Source organism: Halyomorpha halys, unplaced genomic scaffold, assembly GCF_000696795.3.
Source record: "Halyomorpha halys isolate HHAL.00 unplaced genomic scaffold, Hhal_1.1 Scaffold122.1, whole genome shotgun sequence".
NCBI lineage: Eukaryota > Metazoa > Arthropoda > Insecta > Hemiptera > Pentatomidae > Halyomorpha > Halyomorpha halys.
Genome location: NW_027116215.1, coordinates 309,294 through 325,097, shown reverse-complemented (window position 1 = coordinate 325,097; position 15,804 = coordinate 309,294). Strand labels below are relative to the sequence as shown.

General features: G+C 31.0%; 1 protein-coding gene across 1 annotated transcript; it reads right to left on the bottom strand.

The window, feature by feature from the left end:
• Positions 1 to 12,149: 12,149 nt before the first annotated feature.
• LOC106678082 (thioredoxin-2) lies at positions 12,150 to 14,328 on the bottom strand. Its single transcript, XM_014416382.3, has 4 exons — positions 14,150 to 14,328; positions 13,436 to 13,540; positions 13,235 to 13,360; positions 12,150 to 12,992 (listed from the first exon to the last, which is right to left on the bottom strand). Exons 1-4 carry the CDS (start codon positions 14,171 to 14,173, stop codon positions 12,930 to 12,932), a joined length of 318 nt encoding a protein of 105 aa, XP_014271868.1. The 5' UTR covers positions 14,174 to 14,328; the 3' UTR covers positions 12,150 to 12,929.
• Positions 14,329 to 15,804: the final 1,476 nt, after the last annotated feature.

Below are 15,804 nucleotides of genomic sequence, written 5' to 3'. Positions count from 1 at the left end.
CTGTTCTACCCCTACTCTGTTCTACCCCTACTCTGTTCTACAAGTACCCGCTGGATAAAAAGTCAGTTATTTTACCCTAATTGTTTATTACTTTAATGAAAACTATGTATTGTTAATAGTCAAATCTGATTAGTCCTCCAAGTATAAGTGGGGGGATTGGGGAATACAAAATGGTGGCTTTTTCAATAAATTTGTTTTAATTGTAAAATAATAATGTGTGGAAAAAAAAATGTTATCTTTCTATTATATGTATCATATAAAAAAAAAATGTAATTTATAAATTTGTATATGTCCAGTCACGGATTGATCAGTATGCTGTGTAATGTGGCAACCCCATGTATTTGGGCAGCATGATTGAATAAATTTCTTTCTCTGTGTAAAAACTTTAAAAATTTAAATATATTTTATTCTATATTATTATTGTTGCACAACGTTTGGGGATTATTGTTCTATATTGATGTACTTAAATAAACCTCATCTTTTGTCAAACTTTTAATTTTACTTTGGAAATCATGTCATTATTTACGTGGCATTAGGGATGGTTAGGGATGGTTAGGGATGGCTAAACAAAATTGTTTGAAGCTACTACTGCTAAGAAAATAAACGTGATAAAGTATTCTATAGGTTCACTTTGCAGGGCTTGAAATAGAGATCTCAACTGACAGCCCTGATGAACCCCTTCCTTCAAAGTGGAGCGAAACGTTAGTTAACAATAAATAGTTTTCTTTTACTATTTTGATAGCTTTATTAACCGCCATCCGGTCAACTATCTTCTTCCAATTTTATTATTAAGGCAGACTCATTAATTTTGACTAAGGATTATGCATGGTTTTCATTAAACTAATCAAAAATTGGGGTGAAATAACTGACTGTTTTTCATCTTGGTCTCTTATACTAATATCTTATACTAATATCTTATACTATTATATTAATATCTTATACTAATATCTTACTACACCGTAGTTTCACTTCATCTATTTCCTCATTCTCCATTTCTTCTATTAATATTAGCATATTTGTTGTTACTATTAATTATTATTTGTTGAGTAATCATTATTCCAGTGTTATTTTTTCAGTATTGTACTTGTTAACCAATCGATTCAGTTACACGTACATTCGATATGAGGAGAATGTTTGTACCTTGTTCTCATTTAGTCCCGATTAACCTCTTGTTGGTTATTAATAAATACTTTTCTTTTTTTATTATGCGGCCCGGTGACCCGAACCATCTTCCTAGAATTCTTTAAATTTTTTTGGCCCCCTCCCTGATCATTTCTAACATAGGTGGGTTATCTAAAGGTTACTAATCTATTCTAACCATGGTGGGTGGCCCCACGAAAAAAAAATTCCACGACCGAGACAGGATACGAACCGGCGCCGCCCGCAGTTCTCAGGTTGCTAAGAACTGCGCCTCAGCCACTTGAGCTACGGACGGCTCCTTATACCTAGAATTGACAGCAGTTCCATTAGACAATCCCGCTAATAGTGGCGTAATGGATGGGGGATTAGGATGATATGCCGCCTTACCTCCCTCCGCCATTTGGTATGACTCCTTACATCTCTTACTCCCATCAAATGGTATGTCTCCTTACTTCGGTGCTGCAATACGAAAAACAGTATCTCTTTCTAAACTAACTGAAATTATGAACAAAAACTAATCATGAAAAAGTTGGAGCGTTTCATGATACATTGGCTAATGTTGAGGTAGAGAAAAGAGGACAGTAGCGGTAGCCTGAAACTTAGGCCTGAGGACTTATTGTGAGGTTATACTTTTCTGTAATTTGGCAGGCATTTGTCTCCCTGTGTAGCTAATTATGGGGGGGGGGAGTTGAACGCCTCTCACCTTTCCTCATCCAGCAGCGCCAGAAAGATGAAGCAGTTGTACATTATGTTTACTGTTTACTTGATTTCAGTCTTTGAATATTTTTAATAAAACTATGCTATACTTTTTATTTAAAAAAGAATGTACGTAATGAATTCATTATGCAAGTTATGTTGATTTTGACGTAATCTTGACCAATCATGTTGCTGAATTCGAGTAGCAAATAACCTGTTCTAATTTTTGTTTATTTATTGTCATGAATCAATTTCCCAATATGATGCGAAAAACGCAATTTTTTATCATTGCAATGACTAGGCGGCGTGACGAACCAATCCTAAGGCTATCCAAGGAACTGTATTAGTAATAAAATAAAGAAACAATCATCCTATAATAGTAAGACTTGGCTCAAAATAATCTGTTGTTATACTTTATGTTACACACTATGTACAAACTATGTTATTACTGCATTGACTAACAGATATGAGATAAACTAACATGGACCATTATATTGAACAGAGATTTAACTTGCTATCAGCTATTTCACAGCGCTGCCTGGTGATAACTATTTTAACTATGGCGTTGTGATACACAACACGTTATAAGAAGTTTCTATATATTTTTGGATATTTAGTGATTAACACTTGCTTGAAATGGATACATCACTGCCGTACAAACATGAACCACGTGCACCTCATCACTCAATTCTTGTTTATGCCTTAGTCATCGATGACGTCACCCATCAGCCGTCCAGTTTCGAAAGTGGTTAGTAATACCCATCGACATTTTCCTCCTTCGTCACGTTCTCAGAATGCTCCTTCTAAAAACTACCGTGGATTGGAACTGGTAAAACCCAATGCAGGAAGATCCTTTATCAGAACTGGCTGAGAGTGGACCAAATGGGCAAATAGTGAACTCCTCAATGCTGGGACCTACTAGTTGCTTGGTAAACAAAGGAAGCAACAAACGGCGATACCGCATGCTGCTTGTGACTTGTGGCAATCATATTCGAATTAAAATATTTTAATTATAAAAATGAACAAAATAATAAGTTAAATGAAAGGAAACATGCATATCACCGAAGCAGATTGTAGATGATAAAAATCCATATAAATAGTCCTGCATAAGCTATAAATTCTACGTTTCGTCTAGAATCTAGAAACAGAAACTTTTTAATTTAATCGCCTAAAGGTATAATGTCTTTATTAACAAAAATTGAGGACAACTTGTACCAACCGATCGAAATAGACCATCCAGTCACTGACGCATGCGCGAATTTGCCTTATGTATGAATACACCTTAAATACTACGTGTTTGCCGACCAGCCAGAATGGCCCCTCCCCATTCTTTGTTAGCCTCCGGCTATTATGCCACTATTATGCCACTTCTGTAAACCTGCCTTCAGCGGACCTTACAACTGTTCTTATAATGATATAAAGTAATTACCTATATATATATTCTTCTATTTTATTGTATATATTTGTAAGTTGTACATATTGAAACAATAAAGAGGTTTGAAAATAAAAATGTTCGCCGAAGAATAGTGAACTCGCTTGTGCTGCATCCAGACAGTTAGAATTGTTTTAGAACTACCAGCAGAAAAATATATTTGCTTTCTGTGCTTCAATTAATTAAAGAATTCCTCTAATCTTGGGATTCAATAACTAACTCGAGTTTAAGATCATATACATATTTTAAAATTCTATCATTTAGGTATAAATACTATATTTCAAATATTTAATTAGCAGTTTGTTTTTTCCTCAACACAGCACAAATATATAAGTAAAATATATTCATTGACTTGGATTTGTCCGGAGTTGGACCGGTCGAGTATCTGCTTTTGGGCTGTACTGCAACCCCGCCGGTTCAGCATTCTTTTTAGAATTGCCAACGCATAAATATTTCCCTACTTAAAGAATTTGTCCAACTATCGGAATGAATCAAGTTTAGGCTTGTGTATTTCAAAATTCTACCGATAGGGTGTGAATACATTGGATGTTAATAACTATCTAAAACCATCTAATTATTTTTGGCTTACCCTCCTGGCTTATTTTAAAAAAATCTAGTTTTCATTTATAAGTTTTGTTTTAAAACTAATTGAATTCAATTTTTTTAAATGACACACATATATATATATATATTTTAATGATGTTAAGATAGTTGACTGTAGATAAATAAGAGGAGAAGATGGTCGGAGGGTGCAGTCAGCAGAAAAACACAAATGAACCAAAAATAATCAATTTGTTCAGAAGTTTCGACCTGATTTTCAAATCTTCATCAGGGCTATAAAATAAATAATAGATTAACAAATTTAATAACGAAGAATTGAAAATATAAACTAATTGATTAGTAAAAAACTGAAACTATTTAGACACTAATCACAAATCTCATCTTATTCATATCTTGTTACCTACATAATATTATATTTCATCTTACATTGTTATCAATCTGCTACTGCCTACTTCCATGGTTATTAATCAGCTAGTTTATATTTTGAATTCCTTGTTATGTATATTTCCAAATTTGTTAGTCTATTATTTATTTTATTTTTATGTTTCTCTGATTGATGGTTGTTATCTCCTTATATTTTATAGACCTGAAAATCAGGTCAAAACGTCGGCACAAATAAATTATTTTTGGTTTATTTCTGTTTTTCTGCTGACCGCACCCACTAGCCATCTTCTCCTCTTATATATGTTATAATGTAAAATATTTGTTAATAAATTATGGGAGTATGTATATGGACTGATTAGTGTGCTGTGTACCCATCGGAACTATATTTTGGGAGTATTGTTCTTGTTAAGTAAAGCATTTTATTTACTTAGAATATTATTTCTACAAATCATTTGAAAGGAAAACCATTTCATTGCTAAAACCTCTTTCGGAATGTGACCTTCAACTCCATTATCAGGCAGTAGCGAAACAAATGTATTAATAATTGCCAAAACAAATCAATTCAGAAATATATTTTAAATAATAACATGTTTAAACGTCATTGATAAGAAGACAAAAATGCCTATTGTCATGCTAATGGTTGGTTAAGAAATAAGGGAATTTTTAATGGAGGTTATCATACAATAAGGTTTTCTTTCTTTTAAACAAGACTTCTAGATGGACCAAAATTAAGTTCATCTATTGATTTTTAAAATTCAATTTAAACATTTTTTTTTATTAATTCAGCAGATAGGCTTCAGTTTCTTCAGTCCTTCTCAATGCTTAAAACAAAATATTCTAATAGGAAATCTATATATATAAAAGGGAATGGTCTAATCTTTATCCAAAATAAACTTTACTGGACCAATTTACGTGCAGTTTATATGAAAATGTCCCTTTTCTCCATAGGAAGGTTTAAAGATAATCAAATACCCGGATTCTCGAGTAGAAAAAAAGTTATCAACAACATTAAGTGTAAGGGTCGGGGTAAAGTTGGTCAATATTTTTTTAGAAAAGAGCATTTAATATTCCTTTTTAGCTTCGCCTCGGAGTACCAAATACCATTTTTCAAAGAAAATAAAAATTAGAAATTTTTCATCTCGATTTATTCCATGGATTTTTTTTTTCCTCACGTGACTATTTTTTATATAGTAGTTGATAACTCCTCTGCATTATATCCGATTCGTACGTTAAGAGAAAGCGGAATGTCTGCTCTCTCAGCCGACATCGACACAAGTTACATTTGATGGAATATATTTATATTGGGACCTAAAGCAGAGATTGATAATATAGCACAGGGAAAGAAGTTAATTATCTTACCTCAGGTTCTGATAACTTTAATGAAAACTATGTATAATTACTAGTCAAAATTGATGAATCTGCCAAGTATAGGTAGGGTGAATACAAAATATCGGCTGTTACAAAACGTTGAAAAAATATTTTTCGTTGAGAATTCTATATCTTTGAAACTACTTACAACAATGGAAAACGCAATAAAGCATCATTTAAATTAGAGACACGCCAGTAACACTCCAATTTAACTTAGATCAGATTTACTAAATGTATTATAATGTACAGTTGTAAATTTGCTAAACTGTGAGCCCTAATATATACAGTACAGCAAGCAACATTTCATAATGAATTCTCAGTAGTTGGTGAATGTAGTTTGGTAAATGTAGTTGGTGAATGTAGTTTGATAAATGTAGTTGGTGAATGTAGTTTGGTAAATCTATTTCTCAAGGAACCTTTTGACGTAGAGATGTCTATTAGCACTCAAATTAAAGACAGTTTAATGTTCCATAAAGTAGCTTATATTAGTTTAGTTTATGGGCACTAGTCAGCAGTCTGGGGCAATGCTTTCAAAATATTGTAAATTTATTAGTTTATTATTAAGTATTAAATTAACTGGAAGAAACGTATTTGTTAGCCAATAAATTTAAAACACAAACTTGTTTTGATCCTTTGCCTCAACTATCTTTGTTTCTTCTATGTTTAGGAGGTCTTGAAATATTCATCATTTTTACTTATAATACAAGAACAATAATACTATATTTATATACTATATTTATACCATGAACAATAATACTATATTTATTCTAGAAGATTATTGATTGACCGTGTGTAAAGATGAAAGGAATATGGTCCGGGTGCGGTCAAAAAAAAACTCAAATAGTAGAATTATACTATTTTATTGAGCCAATAAAATAGTATATTATATACAATTATAAAATAGTATAATTCTACTATTTGAGTTTTTTTGACCGCACCCGGACCATATTCCTTTCACATTTATATTTATTCTATGTTGATATACATATATATATTGTAAATAAGTATAAAACTATATTATAATTAAAGAAGTATGTAACTATATTATAATTAATGAAGTATATAACTACATTATATGTAATCAAAGAAGTATATAACTATATTATAATTAAAAAAGTATATGACTATATTATAATCAAAGAGGTATATAACTATATTATAATCAAAGAAGTATATATCTATATTATAATTAAAGAAGTATGTAACTATATTATAATTAAAGAAGTATGTAACTATATTATAATTAATGAAGTATATAACTACATTATATGTAATCAAAGAAGTATATAACTATATTATAATCAAAGAAGATCTACCAGGAGATGTGCGAAAATTCGTTCAGAGTTATTCCCTTATCTATTAGCTATGAAAGAACAAGGACAGATATTACCTTGTTCTTACAAGAAATCTTTTGAAAGAAATTTGTACGTAGATATACTCGTCTAAGCAGGACAACCAAGAGTGGAGGCTAATTATGAGTTTAAACATAAATAAGCCATGGTAGTCTCATAAAATATAATTTATTAATCTTGACAAATTTTTACCCATTAAGGCATCATCAAGGCATCAGTGTACATCTGAAAAACATTATAGAGTAAAAAGACTTGCCATTCAGACACAAGAAATAACAATTAAAATAACCAAAACCAGTTACTAAAAAATAATCGGTACTCAGCTCTAACCACTTCATCATGGTAACTATATATGGACATAGCTATAAAATAGTAAGTCTAAATTAATTACTTGATCCATATTAGGGTGGGCTGGATCAAATGCATAATTGGCACAAATCTCTAAGTAATTCCAAAGCTATCAACAGTTGTTTCTGCAACCTTAGATACGACAAACTCCTGCTCGAAGGGAAGCTATATTCTTTGGAAGAACTTGAACTGGAAGAAAAACAAATAAAGATAATAAGCTAAAAAGAACTAGAAGCACAGAAGAAAACTCACCTGATTTAAAAAAAAAAAAACAAATAAAAAAATCACTAAAATCAAAGCAAGAGCAAGTAGTCTTCACCTATACTTTTCTAAGGATAACCAACCAGGCACTTGTACCGATTAAAATTCAGACCAAATATCGAAGAAGGACGAAATTTATAATATTCCACTCGACAAAAATTAAACATAGCAAACCGTGAAAAAAGGAAATGTAACGTCATTAGGTTATAAATAGGCTAACGACAAGGTAAATAATACAGAACTAGGAATATGTGCGTTCTGGCAGAAGACCGGGTAGCAGAACTTGAACTGGCATTAGCTCAAACAAAATGGGATATCATCGCTCTAGCGGGAACAAGGCGAAAATTCAAAAATATTTGTGAAATGAAAGACAGAAAGCTGCTCACTCATTCTCACTAAACCAAAGGATTAGCTGGTGTGGGTTCCAGGTAAGTAAAAAACTTGTACAAAAAGTAATCGATTTCTAAGAGGTCAACTCTCAACCAATAGCTGTACTAACGATAGATGTAGGTAAAGATAAGAGATTATTCCTTGTCCAGATTTACGCCCCGACAGATTCTTCAACAATTCAAGACAAAGAAAATTTTTATGAGAAACTGCAAACAACAATAGACAAATTAAAAATTGGCTCTAAGGACACTCTACTCGAGATGGGAGACAGGAATAGTAGAGTGGGCAAATACAGATCAGGAGAGGAACTTGTTATTGGGAAATCATAGTTTGGCAAGCGTAACAAGAGCGGCGAACGCATCATCAACTTTGCACATAGTAACCAACTAAAAAACTAACACAACTAATAAAGTACTAATACGTAGTAACAAACTAAAAATACTAAACCAAATAAAAGCACCACCCAAGTAAAAATACTACCCTGAACCTATAGCCACTTACCCTGAACCTATAGTCACTTACCCTGAACCTATAGTCACTTACCCTGAACCTATAGTCACTTACCATCGTGGGCGTGCCTCGAGAGTGGCAGCTGAGAAGTTATTAAATTATTAATTTAAGAAAAAAATGTTTCTCGATAGATTGCTTTAGATAAATTACTTTATTTCAATGAACATTTAAACAGGCCATTTTACGAGACTTAGTTTTTCGGACTCGGGGGACCTCAAATATTCACTTACTATTTAATGTATATATTCCATATATAGTAGACAAGTAAAAGTAAAAATACCTTTTCTTAAAATAATTTAGAACTTATCAAAAGGTTTGTGTTGTGTGCATCAACTTTCTCTGGTATGGATATTCCTGGTTGAGGGGTATAGCCAAAGAGATATCTCCTATTTGGTAAGCAGAAGCCAAAGAGATATCTCCTATTTGGTAAGCAGGAATGTATAGATTTTAATAATGCTAATCCTCCTGGCGACCACAAAGATTAGTTCTGGTAAAGATTGGGCCAGTAATTTTAAGCGTTAGGAAAAACCAATAATGTGGACTAGCTGACCGGGCAATGCTTCCTTACTGCTAGATTTGATATTGATAGGATGTATATAGATTTAATGAACACAATTGGAAGTTTCATATCAATTATTGTCTTTATTTAAAATTGAACGTTTATGTTTATGTTTACATTATTATTATGGTTTGGCAATATAAATTGCTTTTGAAAAAACAATGTTTTTAGTAATTCCTATTGCAAAATATACAAACGATGTCAACAGCTTAAAATTTTAATCGTCGGAAGTTTAAATAGTTGGACCCACTGCATCCCAAAGTGCAGTCAGTACCAAATCAACCAAAAGGCGCCATATAAATATTAGCAGTTTCATTTGTTACTGAAACGAAGGAAATGGTGAATGGATCACTGATTTATATCAATGGTTCTTTGGTGATTCTACTCCCCAAATAATTTAACACCTGTTCCTTTAATTTTCATATTACTTTTTCTGCCTATTATGTACATATTTCAAGATTATTATGTACTAAAGGATTTTTTTTCTTTGTGTATTAAAAGGAATGAATATTGCTCAATGGATTAAATATTGAAAACCATTCTGGGCCGGGATCCTTCAACAGAGGTTTCTGACACATTGTTTTCATATACAACAGTGCCCTACAAGTAGAGGTGTTGTTTAAAGAGATTGTTTCTTATCAAAAGGTTTCACTGTGCCAATAAATTAACGAAAATAAAATACCTGGTGTGCCAAATCACTTTCATTACCGGTTCTGGTCAAATTGCAATAGAAAATATGTTTGATTAGAGATGATCAGGGGGTGCAGTCAGCAAAGAAAAACATAAATAAACAAATTGTATATCTGTATAAATAGTTGACCGTAAAAATTGATATATAGGAAGATGGTCAGGGTTGCAGTCACAAGTGAAACGAAAATAATTATTATATTTTCGTTTCACTTGTGACCGCAAACCTGACCATCCTCCTATATATAAATAAACAAATATTTATTTATGCCGACTTTTGACCTGAGTTTCAGGTCTTCATCAGGGCTATGGAACAAAAGAGATAACAACATTTAGAGAAACATAAAATTGAAAAGAAATAGTATACAAACAAATTTGGAATTATACAAAATATTGGATTGAATAATACAAAATAATTAATTGATAATCAAAATTTCAACATAGATCTTTGGTTATAGTAATCTCATTTCAAAGATTGCTCTTTTGATTTGTTAAGAATTTAATCACCAACCCAGAACAACTTAATACTTGCGTAAAATAGCTCTAATTATAATAAATAGCCAAACCTGGGCTCGTTTCATTATAAAAGCTTAAAGTATTGGTTTATTAATACAAGTATAGAAACAACGTGGGAATAACACTAAAACTTTTTTTTCACACTAGGAATGTCTATTATTGATATTACAGGAGTTAAAAAGTACTAAAGTACAAGTTGGATTTAAATTTATTAGTATATAGGGAGATGGTCAGGGTTGCGGTCAAAGGAGAAATAAAAATAGTTTACAACTATTTTTATTTCTCCTTTGACCGCAACCCTGACCATCTCCCTATATATCAATTTTTACGGTCAACTATACATACATACATAAATTTATTAGTATTAGTTTGTACTTTATTAGAAAACAGGGCCCTTGCATTATCAAGAATAATTTCAATTTCCATTTCACAGTCTTACAGCCAATAATTTTTAAAATAGTGTCTTGCTCTTATGCCTAAGACTGATATAATACGATTAATTAATCTATAATTGTCAGTTATTTCATTTAATATTAATTCTTTAGATCAGATTATCTTATCAATATACAGGGTATATAAAATTTTCAATTAAAATAATTAATATTAAATAATAATTATGAGAGATAGTTGACCGTGGATGATAAATGAGAAGATGGTTGGGGGTGCGGTCAATGAAACACAAATAAGTATGACTAACTTACACATTAAAATAAGTTACATTAAAATAAGTTAGTCATACTTATTTGTGTTTCATTGACCGCACCCCCAACCATCTTCTCCTCAATATTAAATAATATTGATTAATCAACTATATTATATAAGGCTTGGGCATTTTAAAAATTATTTTGAGGTTGTGATATTAGAACTGAGAAGTGATATTATACTATAGATTGGCAGAGTGGACGAAACGTAGGAGACATAAAATAAATTAATAAAGATTTCCAAGGTTATTTTTATAACTGGATCTTGGCTATTATATTTTATTATTAAGTGGTCTAGTATGCTGATTTTTAATTTAATTTAAATTATATATTTTTTTAATTAGATTTTAATACGTAACATAATATTGATGATTTGTTTAATTTATTTTTTTATGTTGTATGAAAATTAAGTGAAAAATTATTCCTAAACTGATCATAATGGAATAATCAGTCTCAAAGAAGAAATCAAAATATTCATAAAATTGGTGTTTTATTTTTTCAAGCAGTTTCCGACCAAGTATGTTAGCTACAATTTTTTTTTGTACAATCTAATAATCATCCATCAAGAACAACTCCCCCTGTTCTACCCCCAAAATACATCCATTCCAACAGGCTTAATCGTTTATCTCACCTTATTTGGTCACAACATTCCAACTGGCCTAATCGTTTATCTCACCTTATTTGACCTAAACATTCCAACTGGTCTTATCATCAATACCAATTGATAAGTGACCACACTGATAAAGACGGTTTTAGTGGAGAAACTATTATCGAAAACCAACACTTTTATTCAAAAGTTCAACAAAACAATTTTCAGCTCAGTATAACTTTTCCCTACCACAACCTGATCTATTTTCTTAATATAAATATATATAAATTTGCTGTAGTTTAGAACCATTCAATTATCAGATATTGGCTGAGTTGATCCTAAACTAAACATTATTCTAGATATACTGATACTATCTGCCTGCTACATGTCCTTTATTAAGTAAAACAATCCTCAGAGATTCATAGGCCAGTTGCAGGCCTACCTTCGATGTCATAACCATAATGAAACTCAGGTCGAAACGTCAGCATAAAATAAATAAATATGGTTTTGTTTATTTATGTTGTTCTTTGCTGACCGCACCCCCCAACAAACTTCTCCACTCATGTCTTTTGAGATTTTCAAGTCCTTATTACCAGCAAAAACTATCAATGTTATGATCTAAAAAATACAGGGGAAAAAATAAATAAATAAAAACTTGAAGATTCATTCAATGTTTATTCATAAAATATTTATGTGAAGTGCTAATATTTTTTTTTGTTCTTTCTTAATATGCTGCACATTTTTATTCTCATAGAACAAACTGCCTTGATAAACCTGACACAGTTATCAAAATATATATAAAATATATAAAAATGAAGAATATTACAATTAATATCAAACCAACTTTCATATTATTTTTCTGTTCCCCAGTGAATGAGGAGCAAACTTTTTAAATGCATATTTCTAGCCAAACTAGTAAAAGGTAACAGATAACACCAGAATTTACTATATAGCGCTAAAGTGACAAAGTGAGTAAAACAAACTAACATAAGTCTTATAAATCTAGAAATTCATTTTTAAAATTATGAAAAATAAAAATATCTTATCCATTAACCAGAAATCAAGTAATATAAAATCTATATCAAATCTATTAACCAAGTATGGTCCTGTAACATTCTTATATCTTATTAAGAAATGAGACGATACTTGATTGTTTCCATATAATCAACATAATATTAAAACAAGTTCGGAACAATAAAGAATAAAATTTATAAGAATGATTTCACTGTAAAGGAATGGACAAATATCGATTGAAACATTTTGACTATGTAGGGATATTCTTTTCCAAATCAATCTAAATTTATTTCGTAAATTGTACATATTTTAAATTAAAAAAACATCAATCCAGCAACATAGCATGTATAAATTTATTTTTAAATAATTTTGCGTTAAACTTTCAAGCATTTAATACTGGTAAAAAAAAGATTTAATTTGCTCATTTAAGTTGACAGATCACTTCCTTAAGTTTGTCCTCGTTTCCACCAGAAAAGGCCTCGATCTAAAAGATATATAATAATAAAATTATTAGAATAATGAAACAAAAATAAGCTATAAAACTTTAAAAGCAATTTGTAAGGTTTAAAAATAAAGATTGATTATGCAACATCATTATCAATGACATATTACACTCAAAGATAATGAATGAATTAGATAAGACCCTAAATCAAACATGGAACTATACGCTCACAAGAGGATTTATTAAATTAAACTTCTCCAAAATTTCAAATTTATCATACGCACCTTCTTAGAATTCTTGATGAAAATAAATGTGGGCATCACTGAAATTTCATATTGGGCAGCAATGTCTTCACATTCATCAACATCAACTTTGAGAAACATGACATCAGGATAAGCTCCAGCAAATTCCTACATATAATTTTGTTTTAATAAGCTCTATTAATATCTATGACTATATTAACAAAATAAAATCAACACAGATACCTCATATTTCGGTCCAATTTTGCGGCAGGGTCCACACCATGTCGCATGGAAATCAATGACAACCAAGTTATCACCGGCTTCTTTCAACTTATTCTCCAAGTCGGCCTAAAGAGTTAAAATTTATTAAATGAAACCATTTTCCAAGAGGTTAGGAACTAAACATTTACATTTAATATAAATTTACTGAACTAAAATAAAATTAAAATTTCATTCAATACATACTAAAGAGAAATAATAAGGATAAAGAAGAAGTTGATAGTGGGAATCCCTTGGGCTGTTGAATCATAGGATTGCACCATTTCCTATTGAATAACATTCTAATGACTAAACAAAGGCAGCAACAATGATTTACTTCTATTGGCTCTTTCAAGACCTATCATAAGTTAATTTCAAGGATAAAATTTTTAATTAAAATATGTAAAATATAGCTCTAAATGTTTGAGTCAATAATACATATACAATTACAAGAGATGGAATAAATGACGAAGGTTTGATAAAGTGTAAATATTCGTTTGCGTATCTTATTTATCAGAAAGCTATTAGAAAAAGCTTATCTAATTTATTAATTCAACAGTTGAAATCACTAAAATTATTTTAATATTACTCCCTAACATATTAGTTTTAATTCGATAATGAACTTGAACATAGGATTGAATGAAAAAAAAAAAAAAAAAGTAGGAATGAAAAGGAAGATATGTGATAACTAAAACTTACAGCATCCTTAATGTGGTAAGACATATTTCTTCAAGAATATTTTTCAAAGAGGTGAAAAATGAAAGAACACAGTTAACTAGCGAGTGGTGAAATGATTTGTAGACGAGAGAGGACCACGAGGCACGAAGCAACTTAACGAACGACTGGTTGAGGGAATATGGCCGCTGATAGCGAGGCACAGCAACACTCACTCTTAACAGCTGGTAGATAACGATTAGTCATCTCCAATAGAAACTAAAACTTTATTATTTATTATTTAGATTTAATACTCAATAATAAAACCATATAATAATTAAAATTAAAACTAAATAGTGGTCATTCAGATATATTACAATTCATCAATATGTTTTCAAAATCTTGATAATAATATTAGGTCATATACATTGGAATAATTGCATCACAATGGAGTAGTTTAATGTTAATCAATAAGGGCTATGATTAATTTTGGCCGCTTATTTTAAACATAAATAGTCAATATTATCAATAATACATCCCATTTAGGCAATGGCGGATGTGCTGCCATCCTGAGAAGAATAGAGAAACTTGATGTTGAATTAGCTCCAATTACCGTTAATTAAAGCCGGCATTGATATATTTTATTTGAATTTATTCGAGTCAATTAGATTTGACTAAATAAAAATTTTGTTATTGTGCTAAAGAAGATAATATGGTCAATATTGGAGATGTCGCGTACTCGTACTAACTTCAATACAGTCTAGGCAAGGTGGCCAGAGGCGTAACCTAGGTTTTGCCCCCCCCCCCCCCCCGGTATGTGCTACTAACTTTTTTTTTTCGGCCAAGACTCCCATTGGAGTCCTATATTGCCGTGCTATTAACTTAATATGTATATGTGTGTCTACATTAGCTTTAATGGAAACCTTTGTCCCATTTTGGAATAAAACAAAAAGTAAATTGTTTAACCTGAATAAACTTTATTTTATACTTTGTATATATATTTTATATTTTGTACTTACGATCAGTCACATATTTGAGAAATGTCTTTTTTATTCTGCGAACTTGAGTAGATTGGGAGTAGGACCGAGTGTATCGGATGCTCTGAATGATGATCAGAAGAACGTGGAAATAGTCTTAGTTTTTTTAAAAAGGAATGGCCTTTTGAATAAAATTTAAACCAGAAAATCTGTTTTTAGTAGAAAATCTGTAAAATACCAACAGAAGTAATTACTTAAATTTTTTTTTAAAATTATTTAAAGTGAAATAGAATTATAGAAATAGAAATTATAGAAATAAAATATAAAGCACGAAACATGGGCGTTGATGACCTCTCACTTCATAACTTATGTCTTGTCAGCGTTATGTCAATTTGTACATCCCATTTTTAACTAATGCCTTTTCCCAAGATACGAAAAATTGAACCAGTGCTTATCTGAAATCTCCGTTTTAGACCTACAATTTTTTTTTGTAAAAAACAAAAAATTTTAATCGGACGGTTCTTAGGTCGGGGAGTATGCCGTTGACTTTCCCAGCCTGGCTCTATGAGTTTCTGAAGAGTCCTCGAAGATGTACATATGTGGCCTTTCATTATGATGAAACATTATTTATTTAGCACCCTACCCGGGCCTGATAGGCAACATGGATGTTTGCAGCAGCGAGTACAACTCATTGGTGCAATTAAAACAATTTACATATTCTTA